General features: G+C 46.7%; 2 protein-coding genes across 5 annotated transcripts in view; one reads left to right on the top strand and one right to left on the bottom strand.

Annotated features, from left to right (window-relative positions):
- Nucleotides 1-24,726, bottom strand: part of LDLRAP1 (low density lipoprotein receptor adaptor protein 1) — a 632,547-nt gene that overhangs the window by 118,740 nt on the left and 489,081 nt on the right. The window lies entirely within an intron of this gene.
- On the top strand, nt 1,002-23,344 carry PAQR7 (progestin and adipoQ receptor family member 7). Of its 4 annotated transcripts, none has more exons than XM_081961966.1 (2): nt 1,002-1,131; nt 18,902-23,344. In XM_081961966.1, the coding sequence occupies exon 2, from the start codon at nt 18,920-18,922 to the stop codon at nt 19,976-19,978; it is 1,059 nt and encodes a 352-aa protein (XP_081818092.1). In that variant the 5' UTR covers nt 1,002-1,131; nt 18,902-18,919; the 3' UTR covers nt 19,979-23,344. The 4 variants fall into 4 exon arrangements, with proteins under 4 accessions (XP_081818092.1, XP_081818090.1, XP_081818091.1 ...); XM_081961964.1 differs by lacking the exon at nt 1,002-1,131 and adding an exon at nt 1,207-1,534; XM_081961965.1 differs by lacking the exon at nt 1,002-1,131 and adding an exon at nt 1,601-1,816.

Here is a 24,726-nt window from a genome sequence, read left to right on the forward strand (position 1 = left end):
AGAATGCTCCTAGTCAGCCAATACTTATGTTAAGAGCCAGGCTGGGAATGACTGACGTTGGATTTGATTGGACTTGAAATAAATGCTTGTGCCACTGAGATAATTAACAGATGCCTTTAATATGCAAGTTCTAAGTAGCACCAACATAACTTGGAGCGGCGTTCAAAATTAATGGTTAGTTTAACTTGTTTATTTCAACCACATTGTGTGGCTTCGCATAACAAAATGAAGTCTAAGCTACACCTATAGATGGCTTCACAACTTCTCATGCAACATGCAGTTGCCTAAATGTCTGGGGAGATTCTCAGTCATCCAGGTCATGGATTGTCCCAAAGAGGCTTTTTCAAGAGGCAACTGAACTTGCTGGCTTTTCTTTGAAGACATTTAGCTTCTCCTGCAAGAAAAAGCTGAAGAAGTTCTTGGATGAGAAGAGAAACTTCTTCAAAGAAAAACCAGAAACTCAGTTGCCTCTTGAAAAAGCCCCTTTGGGATATGCAGTTGCCTAGTTGATGGCTCAGCTGTTGTCTCACTTTAGGTATGCCTTCTTGTCAAGATGGGGACAGACCACAAACACTCCCTAAGTTTTCCATCTTCTGAAGACATGACCCCACTCCAAGCATGACGCTCCTGTCTTTTGCACCCCAAGAGAAATTCCAGGTGGATAGACGAAAAGCCCGATCCCCAATTCCTCCCGTTCAGGATTTGGACGCAAAGGAAGTTACTGGCCAGCGTTAGTGGCGCTCCCCTTGCCAGGAGGCATAAAACAAGCAGCGCGCCCTGGAAACGCGGGTTGGGCGGATGGCGCTGTGTTCTCGCCGCCTCTTCCCTACGGCTTCCACGCCGGGCGGGTGGCGGAGGGGAACCGTCGGCCTGCAACCTCCAGGGGGCGCAGCGCCGGGCCGGTCAGAGTCCGCGGCGGCGGCGCTGCTTCTGTTTGGTTCGTGCCCGCGCAGCTGCGTGGGAAAAAGGAAAAAACAGGCGAGGCGGGTCTCCCAGGGAGAGGCGGCTCTCTTGCCGCAGAGAGGCGGCCTTGCCCTGCGAGACCGGGGCCCTTCTCCCTGTGCCTGCTTTTGCGCTTTTCGCAGCCTTTCGCCTTTCCCACCAGCATCCTCGGGAAGGAGCCCGGAGGAGGTCAGTAAAAAAGAAAAGGGGGGGGGGAGAAAAACCAAACGGGGAGGGGACGCATCTGGAGGGGGGCAGAACTGGGACGCTGCAAGCCTCCCGGTCTTCGCGGAGGAAAAGGCGAGCGAGTTGCTCGGCAAAAGCCCAGCTTCAGACGATGCCCGGGCGCCTAAACGCGCGTCTGCAGTCGGTTGTTGGCGCGTCCTCGTGGTTTCCCTTCAACTACGAACCATTCCAGCCGGGCGGGTCCGCGCGGAAGAAGAGTTTAGCGTGCGGGGCTAACCGAGGCGAGGGACGGCTGTGTCGCTCGTGGGAGTGGGGTGGGGTTCTGCTTTCGACTCCGAGGCGAGACCAACTTCTGCTTAAGAATTCCGCCTGGGGAGAAGTCGAGGGGCAGCTTCTCTCCAAGGAGGTATGTACCAAACGAGAAAAAAAAAGAGTGCCGCTTCCCCTTCCTTCGCAGCTGCCGTCCGAGTGGGTTCAGCAGGGCTTAACTTGGGACTAACCCCGGATAGGAAGGGTTGTCTGCTTGCCACCTTTGGGGGCGTTGCAAATTTCGCCCCTCGGTTGTAAGCTTGGTCAAAACTCCTGCCCTCCGGCGGTATAGACGATAAGGTCTATTACCCTCGACGCCACCCTTGCCATGGTCAATAAACACGGGCAGCAGCTACAATTCAGCATTCCTGGAGGGCAGGTAAGCGTTCTCCTGATATCTTAACCTTTGTCCCAAGAGGGGAGTTTTTGCTCAGACCAGTCCAACTTTATTCTGGATGAGTTGCTGTTGGGTGGCTCCCAGCCCTGGGTCTGGCTTTGGACTTTGGCTTTCTGTGACTTAAACCCTCAGCCTACTTCACACGTTGTCTTAAGCCAGGGGTCTCCAATCTTGGCAACTTTAAGACTTGCGGATTTCAACTCTCAGAATTTGCTGGAATTCTGAGAGTTGAAGTCCGCAAGTCTTAAAGTTGCCAAGATTGGAGACCCTTGGTCTAAGCCATTGTGTGGTTTTTAGGCTTAACTTGTTTGTATACTATCCAGCCTCAATGAAGTCTCTCTGGAAGCAGACTGTTCTTCTCAACTATGGGGAAGAGTGGGGAGAAAAACCATCCTTTTCTTGGCCTTCCCCACTTGGCAACCTTTTGATGTGGGGAACAGTCTGGGTTGACAACTATCCCACCCTTCGTTGGCTGGACATTCTGGCAGCTGTAACACTAGGAAAGCTTGGAGGAAGCTAGTTAACTTGGGACCCCAAAGAAAAACAAACGACAACTAGGAAAATTACAATGCCTGGTTAATGCCGCTTGCATCCCAAAGCATGTATATTAAAATCAGAAGGGGAGGGGCAGGTTCTTTTATGTTTGTGTACGAATTCTTGAATTGCTTCTAAGGAAAAATACAAACACACGCCTTCTTTCCACCATGTAGAGTTATGCAACTGGGTGGTACTCTTCACAGCTAGTCTGTCTGTTTGGAAAAAAGGTGCTACTGTCTTAGTGGTGATTTCTCCCCTCCCCCCCCCCCGCCATTAATCAACTGGCACTTAAATCTGCCTGTTGCCATATAAACTTGGGTGGCTGTTGAGGTTATGAAAGAAGAACAAGAAAGCTGCAGCTGAGGCTTCGCCTTCGCCTTCTACTTATAATGCTACTACCAATAAATAAGAATATATTTTGAATACCTTCAAAGAACAGCATTCGGAAGGATTCAGTAGGTAGGTAAAAATGCCAAATCGAGTCTAGACATCTGACTGATTGGGTGACCAGCCATAAAAATAACAATAACAATATACTTTTCCCCTCTAATAGTAATAGAAGTGGCACAGGGAGGGTTATTATTCAAAAGGCAAAAAGCTGTTCTATTGTCAGTGACATGGTAGAGCACGAGACTGGGCGAATGTGCTGACTTTGGTTCTGGGTGTGCTTGCTTTTTGTTAAAGGGATCGCCCCATTTTTGCTCCAGTGGTTCAGTTTTATAAAACAGACTTTTCTGCACCACGGATCCTGGGATTTAAATCTGCCTCCTACCTAAGCCAGCTCCTCAAATAGGCTCGGACTGCAGCTTTCCAAATTGCCATTGGAGCTTTAGAGAGGGATTGATGAGAAGGACAAGAAGATATTAAAACTGGCCAAGAGAAAAAGAAAAATTTGAGGGTGGAAGCAATGGGAGTCAAAATTCAACTCCTCTGGGAAAGGCCCTTGCTGGTTGGGAAAGTCCATCATGCAAGAAACCAAAAGATAATTATGCTTTAATATTATTAAGTTCCATTATTTCTTTTTGATGTTTGATTGAACATACCTAATCTTCCTTCCTCCTCCCATTTCCCGCAACAACAACTCTGTGAGGTGGGTTGGGCTAATAAGGACTCACCCAAAGTCCCCCGGCCAGATTTTATGCCTAAGGTGGGCGTAGAACCTAATTATTATACTGCATTGATGAGAAGAGGCTAAAGGATCCTAAGGAATTTCAGAAAGGAAATTATTAGTGGTGCGGAATAAAATTCTGTGGGTAGAATATAACATGACATCACAGAAAACAGGATGTAAATTCAAAAACCTTAGAAGCCACACTGCACTTTTCAAAGCACTGAACTAAGCACTTCTTAATACGCCAGTTCTCCATGTGTAGGACAGAACGTAACATGCTCTCAAACCAAGTTGAAGGTTGAGGAAAAGGATTGTATTTAAATGTGATATTTTCCCACCTTCAGAAAGAAAGTTAGTACAGATTGTACCGTGGATTCGCAACTCCTTGCATTTTTGCCTTCCACCTATGACTGCGATAATAAAAGAACCTGGATCTGAGAAACTGGTTCTTCCGTGGGATTAGCCAGCCCCACCTGTGCAGGTAGAAGGGGCATGCTGCAGTGCAGACCAGGTCAGCCAAGGAATCTCAGCTGATGGGATTCAGAAGACCACTTTCTGCCATGGCTTCTGCTCTCTGCAGTAGATCTGACCCATCCCATCCTTTTGGCTTTCCAAAAGACCTTGAAGTCATGGCTGTGCCAACTACCGTTCTTTTGACCCCCGAAATAAACGCTTGGCCTTATTTGGGGAAGGTCTTATTATTTTTGAGGTGAAGGAGGCGGCGAGCATGGTCAACTCATGGCTGCTGCTGTGTTGCAATATTTGGGGGGAAGGCTTCTTTTAGTGCATGTTTAACATCCGGGGAGGTCTTTTTTTCAGGGAAACAGGGTAGTCTACGGTCCCAATGGGGTGTGGCACATTGGAGGTGGCTGTTGGAGTAGAGAACACCCCACCTGTTCCCTCTGTGCACTTTGCTCTCCCCCCCCCCCACTCTCCTTCCTGCTTAGTTTTATTTAACTGGCTTTTTCAATTTAAGATGCTTAGTTATTGTTTTAACATTTTATGCCGTGATTCTATTCAATGTCTGCAAGTTTCCTAGAGCCCCCTTTGCTGGGATGCGAGTTTGATAGACAAATAAATTAATAAATTAAAATAAATAAAAGTTCATCTTCCTCCCGATATACACACATCTTTAAGCACCCCGTTATTATGTTATCTTCTACAGCAGTTTTCAAGAGTTGATTTGTGTTTCAATTCTTGACCTTATAGCTCGCCTGAACCTGTTTCCGAGCCTTTTAGTGAGTTGCATGCTCTTAATTAACAACTACTGGTCTACCTAACGAGGTTGGTGTTATCCAGAGGAGCTTTAACAGAACGTTCGGTGTCCTTGGTCTTTGAATATTCTGTCTGGAGCCTGTAAGATTTGACCCTCAAAGCAGCTGCCATCCTGGGGCTGCAGCAGGTCTGAGCTAATCTGGCTTGGACTATTTTACCTGATTATTTCAATTCAGACCTACAGTAATAGGCTCTGAAGACCTTTGCTGGTTGGTCCTTTCCAGGGGTGGGTTCCTTCCAGCATTACTACCGGCTCTGCGCACATGCACACATGCACCTTAAAAGGTCTGCCCATGCGCACAACATTAGAAAAGGGGAAAAAAATTATTTTTTTCAATGAAGATTGTTCTGCGTATGTGCAGAACGGAAAATGAAGATGACGCTGCTGAGGATAGAACCGGTTTGGGGGCGGTAGGAACCCACCTCTGGTTCTTTCCTTGTTTTGTAGTGTTTCATGTTTCTCAGGAAGTGCCCAAGGTCTTTTGAGAGTCGGGCTGTGTTCATATAAAATAAATAAAAGAAAGGTGATTAGGCTCATGGGAACGAATTGAGGCTTGTCCAAAGATAGCTGGCTATATTGTGTCAATCCTTTTAGCTCCCTGCAGCCTTGTTTAGAATGGGACATTATGAATCAACTCCCTTTTTTCCTTTCAAACTTCTTGTGGCTAGTTTCTTTTGTTACAGCTGTTTTGTTAGGAGGTTGCTGATTGAACAAAGGCAGGCAGGCAGGCAGGCAGGCAACTGTATTTATTTACCATATTTTTCGGAGTATAAGACACACCTTTTTCCCTCCCAAAAAGAGGGTGTAAATCTCGGTGCGTCTTATACACTGAATACAGCAATTCTGGCCTCTTGAAACCCTGCCCCCTTCGCAAAAATGGACGTGCATAGCCTTTAGGAGGCTTCCAGAGTGCTCCTGGGGGATGGGAAGGGCAAAAACGAGCAAAAATGGGCCAATTTTTGCCTGTTTTGCCCCAGTCCCCAGGAGCACTCTACAAGCCTCCCAAAACCTATGCATGCCCTGTTTTTTGCAGGAAAAACGGGGCATTTTTTCCTCGTTTTTAACCCGCCCCCAGGAGCACTTTGCAGGCCCATCAAACCCTCTACATGCCCCATTTTTCACAAAAAACGAGGCGTGCAGAGGGTTTGGGAGGCCTGCAGAGTGCAAAAATGTTTTTTTTAAATTTACCTCTTCAAAATCTTGGTGCGTCTTATACGGCGAAAAATACTGTATTCATTTATTTGTCAAACATGTACAAGATAACAAATATAAGTATGAACATAAACGCGAACAAAGGAAGTAAATACAAATAAATGGGGACAAAATCACAAATCTGTGGTGTTTGGGGGGTTTTCACGTCTAAAAGATATTGCAGTCCCTCTTTTATACCGGGAGGTTGTCACCTTTAGAGCCCTTTGTGGCTTGGATGACTTGAAGATCCGTCTTCCTGTCATTTCTACCTGTCCAGTTTGGTCAAGCAGGTTGGGCCTGCTGCAGGTCCCTTTCGCCAAGGAATGTTGGCTGGCAGGAACTAAGAGAGGTGCCTTCTCTGCCGTAGCTCTGCCCTCGGGGAACCTTCTCCCTGCAGATATCAGCATGTCCAGTGCTGGGTTGCCAATTATTTTACTATTGGTTCAGGCGCAATCGTGCCTGCACTCGTGCATGCGCACAACACTTCTGCACATGTGCAGTAACTTTTGCGCATGCTCAGAAGTGTTCGGGTGTGTGGGCGGAGCCTCCCGCCGCTGCTACTACCAGTTCGCCCAATCCAGGCCGAACCAGGAGTAACCCACCCCTTAGCCTGCTCAACTTTCACAATATCATGGAGTCTTCTTTATGTGCCCAGGCCTCCCCCCCACCCTGCCCCATTTCCTGGCTGTATGACCATCCCTAGTAACAGTTTTACTTGGTGCCAAGTATGGTATATTTGTTTGGTCCTGTTTTAAATGCTTTTATGTTTTACGATCTATGCCCTCTGAAGTCATGTGCTGAGATGCTGGCTATAGATCAGTGGTTCTCAACCTGTGGGTCGGGACCCCTTTGGAGGTCGAACGACCCTTTCACAGGGGTCGCCTAAGACCATGGGAAAACACATATTTTTGATGACCTTAGGAACTGAGACACCAATTTTATGGTTGGGGGTCACCAGGGCCGGATTTAGATGAAAAGAGGCCCTAGGCTATTCCACTTATGGGGCCCTTTCACCTCCCATTTTTAAGTTTGTAAATTACATGAGAGATAATAAAATACATCATTACTGTGATATATATCAATATATTAAATGAAACATGTTGTAATTGGTACTAACCTTTATAAAAAATGTGGCACGGATAATAAATAAAAATAAAAGGCCCCTCTTGATCTTGAGGCCCTAGGCTGAGGCCTAGTTAGCCTAAAGGAAAATCCGGCCCTGGGGGTCAGCACAACATGAGGAACTGTATTAAAGGGTTGCGGCATTGGGAAGGTTGAGAACCACTGCTGTAGATCAAGAAAGACCCCAAGTAGGAAGGAACAAATAGCAGATGATGGGAGAGAGCAGGCCCCGTGTTTCAGCATCCATGGCCCAGGCATCCTTCTGGATGTGCGAGGACCCGGGGCTGGGTTCCGGCAATCACTACTGCCAGTTTGCTCATGGCTGCGTCCCGCACGCATGCTTGATGCACCCTGAGCATGTATGCGCAGTGCAACAAAAAATGCTCTGCACATGCACAGAAGCAAAAAAAACCCAAGATGGTGGTGCCTATGGTGCCACCAGGAGAACCAGTTCAGGGGTGTGGCAGGCCTGGGTCGCTGCTTGTTCCAATGACCCAGGCCGGCAAACCATTACCAGTTCGGCCGAACCAGTCCAAACCAGTAGGAACCCACCACTGTGAGAACCACAGCTCTCAAAGTCAACCCTGGTTGTGTTGACAGGACATGCCTGGCTCCCTGGTGTTCAGCTTCTGTGTGGAAATGGGATCATAATGTAGTCAAAGGTGCTTGGTTTGCTTGGCTCACAAAGCTACAAAAAGCCGAACCTTTGTTGCACTGCTAATACCGTGTTTCCCCGACTATAAGACAGGGTCTTATTTTCTTTTGACCCCCGAAATAAGCCCTTGGCCGTATTTTCGGGGAGGTCTTATTATTTTTGAGGTGCAGGAGGCGGCGAGCGTGGTCACCTCGTGGCTGCTGCTGTGTTGCAATATTTTCAGGGAGAGTTTACTTTCGGGGGAGGGTTTATTTCAGTGCATGCGCTCAAAAGCCCAATTGGGCTTATTATCCGGGGAGGACTTATTTCCAGGGAAACAGGGTAGTGTCCTCCTTCCACCACTTGTCATCTTAAGCAGGTCTGGTCAGACAAGAAGGCAAAACGTGAGGCAACACTAATAAAGTTTTAGCACGAAGGGCAATGGTGTTTGTTGAGTCCTTCTCCGCCTGGTTAAAGCCTGACCTGCATGGGCGTAACTGATGCTGATTGGCTTGGACCAGTTTTTTCCAGTGTTCCAAGAAAGGAGGAAGCAAGGTGAATTTCTGAAGAATCCTAGGGAGGAATTATGCAAAATACATTCCATGTTTTTTCTGAGTGTGTGAAGCAAAGAATGGGAGTGCTTTCTTCATTTAAAAACAAAAGTGTGTGGGGGATTCACCACCCCCACCCCACTGCTCTGGAGGGCAGAACCAGTAGATTGACCAGACCTGGTTAGTTGGTTTTTATAACAACCGGAAGGCCACCATTAACTCTGCAGAAAATATTCCTGCACATTCACTGATTTTCAGTGGGTAGGTTTCCTTGCTGGGGGGAGGGAGGGAAACCCCAAAATGGATTTGTTAGGACCTGTTTAAACCCACCCAGAAACCCACCCGAGTTTCTGACTCTCAAATAATCTCATTGCAACACCAGATCCAGCCAGTGGGTCCCCAGGAAACCAGATTTTTTAAAAAAGAAATGAAATAAAAGGACACCCACCCCCAAGCCACTCGGTAGTGAGATGGCTTGCATATAAGCAAAACAAAATAAAATAAAGCACACACCCCTAGTTCGCCATAGATCCCAATCCTGGCTGGGGATTTTAATCTGGCCTCAACCAAACCCACAGTGAATTTCCTTTGGCTGCGCTTGCTGGATTCGGAGTAGACTTTGGGGGTGTTTTTTCCCCTTTGAATGTCTTGCAAGACCATCGCTTGTTATTTCATGAAGCGATCTCAGTCAGATGAAGAATTGGCTTGAGCCCTGAATTAGCCATCTCTGGCAGGAGATGAAAAGATGCCTTTGAAACTGTAAAGGCAGGGGCGGCATTTCCAGGGAGACTAAAGATGAGTGTGGCATTGTTCAAAGGGAAATCAAAGCCAGGGGTTTTTTGTTTTTTTTTGAAAATGCCTCTAATTATTTCATCTGCAAAATATTTTATGTTTGTCAAAAATACGACTTCTTTTGGAGATCTTTCACGTAGCTGATTTTACATTCGAAACACTTAAGTTATCCTGTCCCATCTGTTGTCTATCAAATCGTCACAAAGTTTATTAGTGTGGGTTGGACAAGTAAAAACCCAAAGTGTATGTCACGATTTTTCAACCACATCCACTCGGGGGTCAAGGTGCAGATATCCTATTCCCGATTATGGAGATTCCATTCTCAGCTGCCATATGAATAAACATCTCCAAACTGAATTGGTAGACCTTGGTACCTTTTGTTTAGTAGGGAGCATGCGAAATAACAGATTAACAGAGTTGGAAGGGACCTTATATAGGTCATCTAAACCAACCCCCTGCTCAAGCAGGAGACCCTACACCATTTTTGACAAATGGCAGTCCAGTCTCTTCTTGAAAGTCTCAACTGATGAAGCCCTCACAACTTCTGGAGGCAACCTGGTTGATTGTTCTCACTGTCAGAAAGTTCCTCCTTATTTCTAGTTTGAATCTCTCCTTGATCGGTTTCCATCCATTATTCCTTGTCTGGCCTTCAGGTGCTTTGGCAAATATCCTGAACCCTTCCTCTCTGTGGCAGCCCCTCAAATATTGGAACAATGCTATCACGTCTCCCCTGGTTCTTCTCTTCACTAGACTAGCCATGCCCAGTTCCTGAAACCATTCGTCATATGTTTTAGCCTCCAGTCCCCTAATCATCCTGGTCGCTCTCCTCTGCACTTTTTCTAGAGTCTCGACATCTTTTTTATAGTGTGGTGACCAAAACTGGATGCAGTACTCTTAAGTGTGGTCTTAGTAGGGCTTTATAGAGTGGTATTAGTACCTCACTTGATCTTGATTGTATAGCTCTGTTACTTCCTTGGACCTTTTCATGAGTGATGTCGTATTCCTGGTATGCTCATAATCCCTTACCCCACACTCTCTGTTGCTGTGTAGGATTCTATGCAGAAGGTATTCAGGTTTGAGCACCATCCACTTTTGAGATAAAATCTGAGTGTAATTTCTATTTATATAACCCTTATTGGGCGGTGTTTGAGAACAGAAAAGAAAAGAAAGTTTTAAAATGAACGAAATGCATTCAGAGATTTTTGTTGACCATTTGTTCCCTTCGTACTTTCTAAGTACCATTCAACTGTACTGAATTCGAAAAGGAGGCTAGAGCAGAGAGGTAGGAGATGACCAGGCAGAGCCCGAGGGAGTGGTCAAACACGTCATGAGTCCCTTCACTCCCACAAGAGATCTAAGCCCAGTCCTCCTTGAATTCCTGTGACTTTTATCTATCGCCAATTTCCTTGGACTGTTAGTAGTTCAGATTCTTGTAGAGCTTAAACGTGCAAAAAAATCTTGTATTACCCTTTTGAACTGCCCGGATCTCTTGATTTCTCTGGCGCTTAAGAAGAGAGATCCATACACCTGGGCCCATCCAGGTGGATTTTGTGGTTGGGTTTTCCTTCGTTTTATAAAACGAGGGGGTTTTATAGGTCCCTGCTTGCTGTTTTTTTGAATTGTCTTGAAAAATTGTTCAGTGATGATTGGATGTTTGGTAATGACAGAGGAATAGAATCAAGATCACAGGAAGTGTTAATGCCACTTTACAATGGCTTGGTAATGCCCCATTTGGAACCCTGCATCCAGTTTTGCTCACCATGATGTAAAAAAAAGATGTGGAGACTCTGGAAAGAGGGCAGAGAAGAGCAACAAAGATGATTAGGCAGCTGGAGCTAAAACATATGAAGAACGGTTGCAGGAATTGGGTATGCCTAACGTGATGAAAAGAAAGACTATGAGTGACATGATAGCAATATTCCAATATCTAAGAGGGAGAAAGAAAGAAAAGAGGGAATTGATCTGAAGGAAGAGCAAAAAATCAATGGATGGAAACTAATTAAGGAAAGTACCAATCTAGAATTAAGGAGAAATCTCCTGACAGTCAGAATAAGTAACCAGTGGAACAGCTTGCCTCCAGAGATTGTGGGCACTCCAACACTGGAGGTTTTTAAGAAGAGATTGGACAACCATTTGTCTGAAATGGTACCGGGTTTCGTACTTGAGCAGGGGGTTGGACTAGAACAGGGGTGTCAAACTGAAGGCCCGGGGGCCGGATACAGCCCGCAGGGTGCTTAGATCTGGAAGCAGAGAAGGACCGGCCCATGATGCTTCTGATAGCGAAAACGGAGCTCAGGAGCCCATTTGCTGGCTGAGCATTTGGGCCCTCACAGGCATCCCGACACGAGTGATGCCCACCCTAGCTACGCCCATCCCGCCCCCCCAAGGACAAACACAACTCTGATGCAGCCTCAATGAAATCGAGTTTGACACCCCTGTACTATAAGATCTCCAAGGTCCATTCCAAGTCTTATTCTGTTCTGTATCCTCTGTGTTAACCGACGCTGCATTCACACAGCATGTTAAACTTAGTTAGTTTTAACCATGGCTTCCTTTTAATTGGTTTGCCGTATCCTATGAATCCACCCTGTTTGGTTGGAGATTCCATGCTGTGTGTAAAGCTGAAAAACACTTCCTTAAGTACAGGTAGTCTTGCAACCATTGGCTTAGTAACCCTTTGAAGTTACAGAGGCATTGAAAAAAGCGACTTATGACCACTTTTCACACTTTCCACCATTGCAGCATCCCATAATCTCTTGATCAAAATTGGGATGCTTGGCAACTGGCATGTATTTAGGTCGGTTGCCAAGTCATGTGATCTGCTTTTGCGACCTTCTGACAAGCAAAGTCCATGGGGAAGCCCGATTCACATAACAACGGTGTTATTCACTTAACACTGCAGTGATTCGCTTAACAACTGTGGCAAGACTGATCATAAAACGGGGCAAAATGCCATTTCACAGCTGCCTTGCTTAGCAACTGAAATTTTGGGCTCAGTTGTGGTCACAGCAGCCGTGGGTTCCGGATCCCGGTGCAACCAGTACGGTGCAACGGGGCCGGGCGTCCACCACAAACAGGCACAGCACGCACTTATGCGCACTTACCGCCTGCGACTCTCTGCGATGCCTGTGCGACACTCCAGCAGCTCGGTGGAGCATCTCACAGGCTCCGTGCACATGCGCAGAAGCCCTGAAAATCTCAAATACCGGTAAGGAGGGTGGGCAGGCCCTCCGGAGCACCGTACCGGAACGGTACCTGGTGCTCCCGGCAGGCACTTGTATGTCCATACTGGGGCGTACCGGTTGTAACCCACCACTGGGTCACAGCCAGGTTGAGAGTGTTACATGAAGACAGTCAGTGTATCCTCCTGTGTCTCACCAAGGCTGGGACTCATTTTTAGGCCTTGGAATCCAGAAACTTGCTTCCAAAGCCTCTCTGTCCTGACTCTGCTGTTTGGGATTTTGCTAGGGTGTGTTAGGTGGACAGATTCCAATCCCCGCCCCCACCCTCCCCACCCCATGGGCTTTAACCCTCCTTATCATCTTTATCCTGCACTTAAAACCTCCTTTTCAACACACATTGTAGCCTGATAACGCCCATGTTAGGTACAAGACACCACATCAAATAGGCAAGTTACCGCATTTTTCAGAGTATAAGACGCACCTTCCCCCCCCAAAAAAGAGCGTGAAAATCTGGGTGCGTCTTATACACTGAATAGAGCATTTTTGGCCTACTGAAACCCCTCCCCCTTTGCAAAAGTGGACATGCAGAGGGTTTGGGAGGCTTGCAAAGTGCTCCTGGGGGCCGGGGGGGGGGCAAAAACGAGCAAAAAACCCTGAGCTCCCAGGAGCACTCTACAAGCCTCCCAAAGCTCTACATGCCCTGTTTTTGCAAATAAAACGAGGCGTTCAGAGGGTTTGAGAGGCCTGCCGAGTGCAAAACCTTTCTTAAAAAATTTACCTCTTCAAAGTCATGGTGCCTCTTATATTCCGGTGTGTCTTATAGTCCGAAAAATACGGTAGTAGGAGCCTTACTGGATATCAGAAAGCCTTGGCCTAATTGTCAGTGCCTTTGTGGCCGCGTGTTTGCCATTAAGCTGCAACTCACACGTATGTTCTTAAAAATATTAAAAACCAAACCAAACCACAAAACCCAGCTTTCCAGTGGTGGAATTCAAAAATGTTTGCTACCGGTTCTGTGGGTGTGACTCGGTGGGCATGGTGTGGCTTGGTGGGCGTGGCTTGGTGGGCATGGCAGGGGAAGGATACTGCAAAATACCCATTTCCTCCCCACCCCACCAATCTGCTTTCCAGCTCTGTTCTCCTGTTCAGGGCAACAGAAGAAGCCCCAGCCGATCAGCTCGGACTCCAGAGGCAGAGAATAGATGGGGGCGAGGCCAGCCAGAGGTGGTATTTGCCAGTTCTCCAAACTACTCAAAATTTCCGCTACTGGTTCTCCAGGACCGCTCAGAACCGACTGAATTTCACCTCTTCAGCTTTCCTAATCCTTTTGACCAACTCAATTATTTCCTTAGCGCACTTTACCTTGTTCCTAGCTCATTTTCCTGATTTCTACAGTGTTGCTCTTATTAGTTTACTTAGGGAAGAAAAGCAGATGCAGACAAAGGCAAGAAAGGAATGGAAAAAAGATATAGATGGTGTCCTTTGTCCTTCCGCTAGTAGACCAGAGCAGAAAATCAACACACACACAAACACACACACCACTCCAGGAAGGCCAAAACTACTTTTATTGAGATTGGCCATAATAACAGAATTATGCAAGTCTGATTATGCTTGGAGCTTTTACTTCAGTGAATTAGGGGATGCTCTTCCTGAGCGTCTTCAAGATGTTATTTCCTTGTGGACTTAAAAATATGCTTCAGAGCTTTGTGCCAGGAAACTGTGCCTGCATGTATCTCCCATCTTCTAGGTCATATTCCACCCTCTTCACACCTTGCCATCTAAGCTCGGTCCCTCTGTGCGCAACGGGCATTAAAAAGCGACAAGGTCACAGTTTGCATCTTGACTTCTTTTGCTTGCCTCTTACAGATATGCCTGCACAGAACTCAAACAGAAAATTAATACTTTTCGACACACCTAATAAAACAAATAACAAGCCGTATCCCACGGGAATAAATCAAGATGTCCTTTGAAAATCCTAGGGCCCTTTTATGGCAGTTACCCTGCACCAAATATGGCGAACTCACCTAGATATTTCTGCAGACCAAAAGAAAACGTTCCTCTCTTTCTGGCCATCCAAAGCGGTTAGTTAGCAAGAGAATTACTAATAAAGGCAGCCCTACAATCTGAGGCAGTCTCTTGACCATCCTCTCCACAACTATGGAAGGTTGAAGGTTACATGAGAGATGAAGTCTATGTTCTTAGAATAGATGAGCATTATTATTATTATTATTATTCGTTTATTTACAGAAATAAAACAGATAAAATCAAGGGCATCTGTAAGAAGGGAATGAAAAAAGATGGACATGGTGACATTGGATTTTTCCTACCAACCTAGTCTGACCTAGGCTTCCCCAAACAGCACAAGGCAGATTCTTGGGCCCGACAAAACCCCTTTTATTAAACAAAGGTGAATTCCTCTCATTCACATTTAGCAAAGGCATGGCAAGCAGTCTTTCAAAGGAATATTTATGACTACAGACCTTATCTGTTTTGGAAAGCTGCCATGTAAATATTTTCCAAATGAGATGTGGTGCAAGGAAAGACTGGGCACAGAGTCTCTGAGAGTCACGGACAGATTGTCAGACTCCTGAAACGAATCTAACGACCGAACGAACGAATTGTTTCCTGAAAATGCCCACTCTTTCGCTCCTCTTTTATGTCCCATGGGAAGGGCCAATCACCTTCCACCAGTGACTTTACTCCCAAGTCGACCCTGATTTCTGAGTTGTTCTTTTCTTCTGGCAGCTCTGCATAGGTGCACACTGGGAACAGGCTCCAGCTGTTCCTCTGCCTCACTGCTGTCTAGCTCCACAGGCACCTGATCGTTGCCAGACGTCCTCGGCCCTGTCTCTGCCTCCAATGCAGAGCCCTCATCCGAGCCTTCCCCAGCCTCCAGGACTGGCCCATTTTCCTCCCCAACCTCCTCACTGTCCGACTCTCCTGCCAGATCCACTGCCCGCTGGTGGGCCACAACACCACCTCCCATTATGTGGAAGCCGTGGTTACAGTTGTGAAGAGGCCCCCAGTGAGGTCATGCATAAGTGTGTGAACACAAATTGTGCTTTTACCCTTCCTTACCAGATCTTCATATGATCAGCCCAAGTTAGCCTTTCCTCTCCCAAGTGCTTCCAGGTGTGTCTTGACTGCCAAGTCCATCACCTGTAGTTAGCGTGGTGGGAGTTGGGTGTCCAACACATCTGGAGAACATGTGACTGGGGAGAGAAGCGAGGCAGAGAAGGCGATTGTTACTCGCCTGGCGTCGTCTGATGTTTGGAGTCAATCTTGAGTCGGTTTTTGGCATCTGACAAGAGATAGTGAAATGTAATCCTTCCCATCCAGAAAGTGCGGCCTGACTGAAGAAGACATTTGAGGAAGTAACCAATCTGCTTCTTGCGTTGCGCAAGAGGACAAAGCTGCCAGAAGAAATGTGATGCCTGCCAATCATTTTCAAACGGGGGGGATTTTTTTATTTTTAATCTACCGGAGGTTTTGACAGGCTTCTGAAACAGCAGTTAAAAGCAAAGAGCCCTGGAACGAATTCTTCTACCCAGCCATGCTGCTCTTGAGTGGCGCGCCGGGCGCATCGCATTCTCTGCCTGTCAAACGGCCCACAGCAACACGCCTGGGATGCCAAAAAGCTTATTTGGTCTCACGGCTGCCTGGTGAAAGACTCATTGTCATGTGCCTTGTAGCTGATGTCTCCCTTAGACCACTAGCTCTGCACATTTGTTTTCTGGCTAGGAGTGAAAAACAAGCCTAGAGGAGAGGGGGGGGGGGAGAAGAAAAACCCAGCTGTTAGGTAGTGCAGATGTGCTGCAGCAGGCAGTCTTTTAAGAAGGATGATCTCTTCCCTCTCTCTCTTTCTCTCTCTCTCTCCTGTGGACATACACAAACGCAGTCTCAGGGTTCCAAATAGCATCCTCTGTGAAACAATAGCTCGAGGCAAGAAGTTTCTCAAAACACCATTTTATTAGAAGAACCAAATTGGCACATCTGGGAAAACCCAAATCGGAAAGCTCCCAGGTTTCCCCACCCACTTTAAAGTTCAAGACCCTGCCCCCAACAATACCCACAAGTCCATCAAATGCTCCAATCAGTCTCTGCCGTGGATGAAGATTCCTCCCATCCACATCCATCCAAGTGCAGGGATAAGGTGACCTTAACTTTCTGAGAAGGAATGTTGTTATGGCTACAGATCTCCCAATCTCCATACCATCCCAGTTTCCCATAATAACAGGCTTGAGGCCCTATCCCCCAACGGCTTCCAAGCCTGACGCGCAGCCCCTGAGCTGAGCTCCTGTCATTTCTCCAGTAATTTTCTCCATCTCCATAAAGTTAGGAGCCGTTTGGTGGTGGTGTTGTTTTTCAGAGCTGACCCTGATTTCCTTTGTGTACCTTTTTAGGTTACCCACATATTTATCTCCATTCCCTTTAAATTGCTGTACAGTAGGGGCGTCAAACTCTATTTCATTGAGGGCTGCATCAGGGTTGTGTTTGACTTCGGGAGGGTCGGGGGGAGGAGCTTGGCAAAGGGGTGTGGCCAGCTCGATGTCACTTGTGTCAGAGGCACCTGTGGGGGCCTGAGCGCTCTGCCCGCGAAAACAGGCTCCCAAGCTGTGCTTTTGCCTGCGACAGCCTCCTGCAACCCTCTGCCAGTGAAAACGGAGCTCGGGAGGGCCGTGAGCCGGTCCTTTGCTGTTTCCAGGGCAGGCCCACGGGCCAGATCTAATCACCCCGTGGGCCGAATTCGGCCCGTGGGCCTTGAGTTTGACACTCCTGCTGTACAGTATCCTAAGCAGAATTTTATCATGCGTAATCCAGGAAGGTTGTAAGTAATTTTGTACAGATATTCCTCAACTTAGCAACAGTTCACTTAGTGAGCGTTCAAAGTTACAACGGCACTGAAAAAAGGGGGATTTGTAAACGTTTTTCACAGTTATGACCATCGTAGCATCTCCATGATTAAAATTCAGTTGCTTGGTAAACTGGTGCACACTTACCAATGTTGCCGTATCCCAAGGTCGCGGGGTTACCTTTAGCAACTTTTTGACGAGCAAAGTCAATGGGAAAGCCAGATTCCCTTAACAACTGGGTTACTAGCTTACCAACCGCAGTGTTTCACTTAACATCCATGGGAAGAAAAGTTGTGAAATGGGGCCAAACTCACTTAATAAATGCCCCACTCAACAACATATACTTTGAGCTCAATTGTGCTTCGTAAGTCGACGACTACCTGTATTGGGTGCACATCATGGGTGAAATTCAACAGGCTCTGACAGGTTCTGGAGAACTGGAAATTTTGAGTAGTTCAGACAACTGGCAAATACCACCTCTGACTGGCCCCAGGAGTGGGGAGGGAATGGGGATTTTGCAGTAACCTTCCCCTGCCACGCCCACCAAGCCATGCCCACAGAACTGGTAGTAAAAAAAAATTGAATTTCACCACTGGTGCACGTCCACCCACCTGATTTACTCATCCCTTGCTTATGTATCTGGGTTAGATCAGTGATCCCCAAACTTTTGAGCGGTTCCGTGGAAAGAGAGGTTTTTCCGTGGATCGGAGGGGGCATGAGGTTTGTGTGCTACTAACATCCTGTGGATGGGGCTTCACTTGTTTGCGTGGCCCAGTTTCTGCCACAGACCAGTACTTGTCCACAAATTGGGAGTTGGGAACTCTCAATTTGGGATTATGGTATATTGGAGTTATGCAATTTGGCAACTTGGAAACTTTAGAATTAGAATTAATTCTTCTTGGACTATTTAGAAAGTTCAAAACATTCTTAAAGATCCATTTCATCCTGGGCACCCTTTTTTTGAATTATTATCATCTGGCAGACGGTACAGGGTAATAAAAACAAGGACAAATAGGCTGAAAAACAGCTTCTATCCCAGGGCAGTAACCATATTGAATTCAACTGTATAGTGCAACATTAATGCAATATCAGGGGTTTTCAATTCAATTGTACAGAATGTGAAGGATGTGTGTTTGAGTTTTATTTTTATAGTTATAATGTACACTGAAGATGGCATTTAATTTCGTTGTATGGGGTGCAATGACAATAAAGTAACTAACTAACTAACTAACTAACTAACTAACTAACTAACTAACTAACTAGAAAACTGATGAGATAGGAGTGTTGCTGGACGGGAGTGTTTTGTAAATCTGAATCAAGATAAGAATGGTTTGCGATCAATTAGCTTATATCTACTGAGGTTTTCTGCCTGGCCCACTGCTCCACTAAGCCTCCAATTTCTGACTTTTCAAGTCTTGCTTTCAAAGGCTCCAGGTTGTTTGGGGTAAAACCGTAAAGCCGTACACCCATTTAGCATTGTTCCGTTTTACTGCCTTGAACTTTGGTTTTTTTCTGCACTCCTGTTTTGCTTGTATCCAAGCAGTATAGTAGTGGGTGTGTTTACTTATAAAGCAAGTCCAGCAGCGAAGCTTAATTTCCAGACGAAGAGGCACCGGGTGGTCGCAGTCTTAAGTTCCTGTCGAATTGTGTTTGTGTGTTGCCGGGGGGGGGGAAGTGTTGGTGCACACATCTGCTTCCTGCCAGTGGCCTGCTGGCCCACAACTTCCGTTGTCCTAGAATGCCGATCAAGATCCATCCCGCTGGCTTTGCTGTGTTCTCCCTCTGAATGTCTTTTTTCTCTCTCCCTCCCACTTCAAGGTCACTCACTTTCCGGTCATGGCAACGATTGTCTCCGAAAAACTCAGTCACCTCTTCATCAACCTCCAGCACTTGTGCAAAATCCCTCAACTCCTCTCCAAGGCCTTGCCCGCTCCCTCCTGCACAGTGGCAGCATCGGAGGTGCCCCAGCTTTTCCGGAAGCCCTACATCCACGCCGGCTACCGGCCCCTCCACCGGAGCTGGGCCTTCTACTTCCTGTCCCTCTTCCAGCAGCACAACGAAGCGCTCAACGTCTGGACGCATCTGCTGGCAGCTTTCATGTTGCTGGGGCGCTTCTGGCAACTCTCCCAGATAGTGGATTTTCTGGGCGACCCGCACGCCCAGCCCTTCTGCATCGTGGCTGTGTCTTCCATCATCTACTCCACCTTCAGCACCTTGGCTCATCTCTTGCAAGCCAAATCTGAGTTCTGCCATTACACCTTCTTCTTCTTGGACTATGTAGGGGTGGCCACCTACCAGTACAGTAGCGCTTTGGTGCATTATTACTACGCCATTGAGCCAGAGTGGCACGCCTGGATCTCCAGTTTCTACATTCCGGGCGCGGTGTGGTTGGCTTGGTTGTCCTGTGCTGGCTCCTGCTATGCCAAATACCGATGCCCACATCTGTCCCGTCTGCAGGGCCGGCTCTGCCAGGAAATGCCCTCTGCGGTAGCCTATGCTTTAGACATCAGCCCTGTGCTCCATCGTATCTACACCTCGACCATCTCCGGACAAAGCGACTTGGCTGCTACCTACCACAAGTGCCACGTTTTGTGCTTCTTGGTTGCAGCCTTTTTTTTCGCCTACCCCTACCCCGAGAAGTGGTTTCCCGGGAAGTGTCATTTTGTGGGACAAGGCCACCAGATCTTCCACATGTTCCTCATCCTTTGTACCTTCATCCAGTTAGAGGCAGTGCTTCTCGATTACCGGACTAGGCGGCACATTTATGCTGACCTGCATGGCGACCTCGCTCCCTTTTTTTCCATCATGTGCCTTGTGCTGATGGCTTCCTGTGGCCTCACAGCGCTCTACATGGCGGTCAAAGTCAAACACAAAGTCTGGTCGAAGCGGGACTGAGTTCAGGGAACGCCGGCTGCTGGAGATTTACCGCCAGCTGCTTCTTTCGGTGCACTTGCTCTGGGAATGTCTGTCCTGCTGTCGTTTAGGAAACTGATTAGGATAAGTAGCTATTGCTGGGGTCTTCCCCACCCCTTGCACTGGAGATCTTGCTTGCGGGTTGCTCTGTCCAGGCAACTGAGATGAGAAGTGGGAGGTTGCATCAGAAAGGAAGTGTCCAAACTCTTTGGTGGAAAGGAATTCGTCTTTTGTTTTCTGGAGGGCGTCGTCTTTTGTTTCCTACTGCCTCCGATTGAAGGGAGAAGATGTTGGTATACCTCTCAGAAGCTACATCCATCTTCCTTCCACCCTTCTGAATCCGAGCTGGCAGCCTTCGGGCTTTTAGGAATCCACTTGATTATTATCAGTTTCCCAGATCCACCAATGGGACCCTGAGCCAGAGGGATCGGTTTAAAATCCTGAAGCCGGGAACTGGTTCTGAATTCCAGAACTAGATGGAGCACCCCCAATGCATTCATCTTGGGGTTCTCTAAACTTCCTTCATTTCCCTTGAGAGGGAAGGGTGGGAATGGTTCCTTTCACTGCTGCCATTTAAACACAGGTGTCCGCCTTATCGGCCAAGAACTGCACAAAGAAATACCTAGAGATTTATCCTTTTGATCTCTTCCTTTTTTAAGTAGTGGGAGAGCTTCCAGAAGGGAGACTAGAAATGGCACTTAACCAGCACTTCCCTTGGAGGAGAGGACTTCCTAGCCTCCATGTTTTGAATAACAATAGCTCCTGCTCTGGGTTTCACTGTTTTGGGATTCACTGATTTGATTCTGTGCCCTACTTCGAGGCACTCGTGCAGCACCGGTGCCTTCACGGATTGCCTTCTGCGATATCCAGACGAAAGCATCCTTCCTCGTTTTGGGAAACCATCTGGGACTTCTTCTGCTTGTCTACCGTGAGCCGGGCCCTGGGAAACCTGCTAGGTGGGTCATGTGCCTTCAGAAGAGCATCTGTCTATCCAAAACTTTGTACATGGGAATGATATTACTTGTGATATTTTTTTTAATGCAGTGGTAAGCATGTTTAGAGAGGAGAACCTGGGCCAACGCTGGATCTCCGTGGGTCAAAGTGAGATCTGAGAAGGGGGGAAGAGATGGCTAGCGTTTTCAGAAGGAAGTCCATGCAACTGTGATGGGTTGATCTAACAGACCTTAAAGCAGTGTACTGGAGACCCCTCTCCCCAATTATCTATGGGTTCCTTCTATCAAATTTAATTATCTGCTCATCTACCAGCCTCGAGATCTATTCCTCTAGTTTTTTTAACACAGAGATGAGGCTTCATTGTCACCTATAACCTGCCCTTTCTAAATGGCAATGCCAACGATTGAGACCTGCCCTTCTCCCATGGCAAACATTTATGATCCCACCAAGTTGTAGTCCCTGCATTTGAAGATCTTTGAGATCCAACTCTACGATTCCCAATCTTTGAGATTCAAGTTTATGATTCCCAGTCTTTGAGATCCAGCTCTTTGATTCCCAACCAAAATGCACTCTGTGAAGGCATCATTCTATTGGGCCTTTCTTCTATGAACATATCTTCAACCCTCTTCTAAAACCCAGTCTGTGTTTGTGGCTGTTATGGATCATATGCCAAAGAACACAGGGTCTTTCTGAAGATACGTTCTTCCTCATCTTTTGGACTATTCCAAATTCCAGTACTGGCAAGTAAGTAAATAAGCTTAACACGAGTGTCGCTACGTTCACAGCTTAAGAGGAAGGAGGTTGCATCTTCCACTTACCAAACACACGTTCTGATTTCTCCCAGGAGCGTCGAAATTAAAATCCCTAAACAGACCCTAGTCAGTTGAGAAATAACTTGGGGACTCTTCATAACGGGTTGACTCTGGATGGGCTGTTTATTTCAGCTGCAGTCCTGCATCTACTGATAGGGGCTCAGCCGGGCTAAATTCCCTGGAGCCTACTTCTGTGTAAACAAGCATGGAAGCGCATGACCGGCTTTCCCTGAATGCAGTGGGATTTAGCTTTGTCCCAACTCACTTTTATCCTGTTTTTTTTTGGATTGGTCGAGGTCCAAACACTGATTAGTTACATTAGCATTCTCCAAACTCGTGGGAATGATGGACGCCGAAGCCCAATACTTGTGGGAATGCTAGCCGAGCGACATGCGCAGGCTGGGATACGGTGCGGACAACTTTTGCAACCTCCGGACTCATCCTGGGTTTCCTAAGCAGAGCACTTTGATGTGGTTTGACCCAGTGGTGAAATTCATTTTTTTTTTACTAGCGGTTCTGTGGGCGTGGCTTAGTGGGCCTAGTCTGGCTTGGTGGGCGTGGCAGTGGAAGGATAGTACAAAATCTCCATTCCCACCCACCCCTCTGAGGCCAGCCAGAGGTGGCATTTGCTGGTTGCTCAAAATTTCTGCCACCAGTTCTCCGAACTACTCCAAATTTCTGCTACCGGTTCTCCAAAACCTGTCAGAACCTGCTGGATTTCACCCCTGGTTTGACCATTGCAAAAGGCTAATATGGTTCGATATTTAGATCACAGGTGGCCACACCTTTATTTCCTGCTTTCACAACCAGCTCTGTGTCCAAAATTGAGAGTGCAGATTGCCAGAATTGGGGGGGGGGGTTATCTCCCCCATCCCATAAACTATGACCAAAAGTAAGCTTAAGATAAGGTAAAAAACCAATTTTACAAATCCTAAAACGAAGAATCAAATACCTGGGTCATACCTGTCTGTCAAATACCTGTTTCACCTATGAGGTTCCATCCCCTCCTCCGTATTTTAGCTTTCTCTGTCTTCCAAAAAATGAACCAGCTCTGTGGGAGATACATCAAGCCAGCTGAGGTTTAGCTTGGCCCGTTGGACATCAACAATAAGGAGCTTTATGCTGCCTTCTCTACCCCGAGTCCAAAGATCTGGTGACACCCTCATGAAAAAGCATGAGTTTCAATCTCCTTTTAGGTTCTGGGGAAAAATCAATTAGAAAAGTGGGAGGAGGGAGAAGCTTTTGCTGTCAATTTAGTTTTTCCCAGGCTAGAAACAACCTTTTGTCCAACCTCCCCCCCCCCCACTCTCAGAATTACAAAGCTTCCTAGCTCCCAACGCTTTGGACGGGATGATATTTACGGATGTGTTTCATTTGGGCCGAAATCTTTCTACCGATTGTCCTGGATGCTGAAAGATGATTTTCAGTCACACTGCAGAATTTGTTTTGTAGAAAGGAAGTCTGGATTACGTGTCTCTGTTGATTTTGGTTTTCTTGTGTGTCTCCTGCATTTTGTACATGTTAGTGGGCATGTTTATGCCTCCACTTATTTCTATTAAAAAAAAACATTTTATAAGCCAGATATTCTAACCCTTCTGCTTCATTTATCCCTTACAACCCCACACCACCTTCATCAGTGGGGAGAGGAGAGGAGCCAAATGTTGCACTGAGGGAGGCTCCTATGCATACTTGCAAGTCCATATCCCAGGAGGAGAGGAGAGGGGAAGGAAGAGGGAAAGAGAGAGAGAGAGAGAGAGAGAGAGAAGAAGAAGGAGGAGGAGGAGGAGGAGGAGGAGGAGGAGGAGGAGGAGGAAAGGAAAGGAGGAAGGGAAAGTGAAAAAGAGACAGAGGGAGGGAGGAGGAGGAAAGGGGAAAGGGAAAATGAGAGAGAGAGACAAAACAGAGAGAGAAAGGAGGAGAAAAGGAAAAAGAGAAAGGAAAAATGAGAGAGAAAGGAGGAGGAGGAAAGGAAAGGAGAAAGGGAAAGTAAATGATGTTAACTCTACAGAATTCTGGGGATTGTGTATGAAGACAGGCAAAATATAGGCAACATAACAGTGTTCAGGGGGAAAAAAACTTTCTGTTCTGGAGATAAAATTGTTTCATTGTCTGATTTCAAGAAACGACACTGTGGCTGACTGATTCAGGGGCCTCTCCAAAATTGTTGCTGCAATGTGACCACAGTGCTGAGTGTCCTTTGCAGCTCGCTCTAAATATTGACACACACAACGTTGCATGACATGTGTGTTTGTTTACATAAACCAAAAACACTGCCTAATCTTCCTTAAGCGGCTAGATTAAGATCTTAAAAGACGCTGATTTCTCCCGTCTGATCCTCCTCTACATTCTTTCGGTTTTCCAGGATGCCAAATGTGGAAAGAGAAAAAAAACAAACAAGCCTCAACTCATTCAATACGCAAAAGCAAACAACCAAATGCACTGCAAGGAGACCGACAATGTAGGATTTCCGTTGTTCTTTAAAAATAATAATAATAATAATAACCAAGAAGTAACAAAACATTAAAGTTCCCAGAAAGGGCCAGGGATGATTTCTCCTACTCTGCAGTTTAACTCGTCCTTTGGACAAGGACAAGTTGGGAACTAGGAAATCTTATTCATGCAAAAATATCTCTACGTCTCACAGAGAAAGAAGTTGCCTTCTTTAGTGGTCGGTCCTTTGTATTTAGTTTCATCCAAGTGGGAAGTTAGGACTTGCCCTGAACGAGAAAAGAATCCGTTTTCCTTGCAAATGATGCAAAGTTGAACATGCAGAAGTTTGCAGCAATCGATACTCAAATTGTGGATATTTTCGCATTTATTTTTTTAGGTTATCCTGCCTTTATTACTTTGCAAGTAACTCAAGGCCGCGAACATATACAATATTCCCTCCTTCTATTTCCCCCACAACAACAACATTCTGAGAGATGACTTGGGCTGAGAGAATAACTCAGGGGTGTCCAAACT

This window comes from Natrix helvetica (assembly GCF_964273705.1).
Source record: "Natrix helvetica genome assembly, chromosome: 9".
Classification (NCBI taxonomy): Eukaryota; Metazoa; Chordata; class Lepidosauria; order Squamata; family Natricidae; genus Natrix; species Natrix helvetica.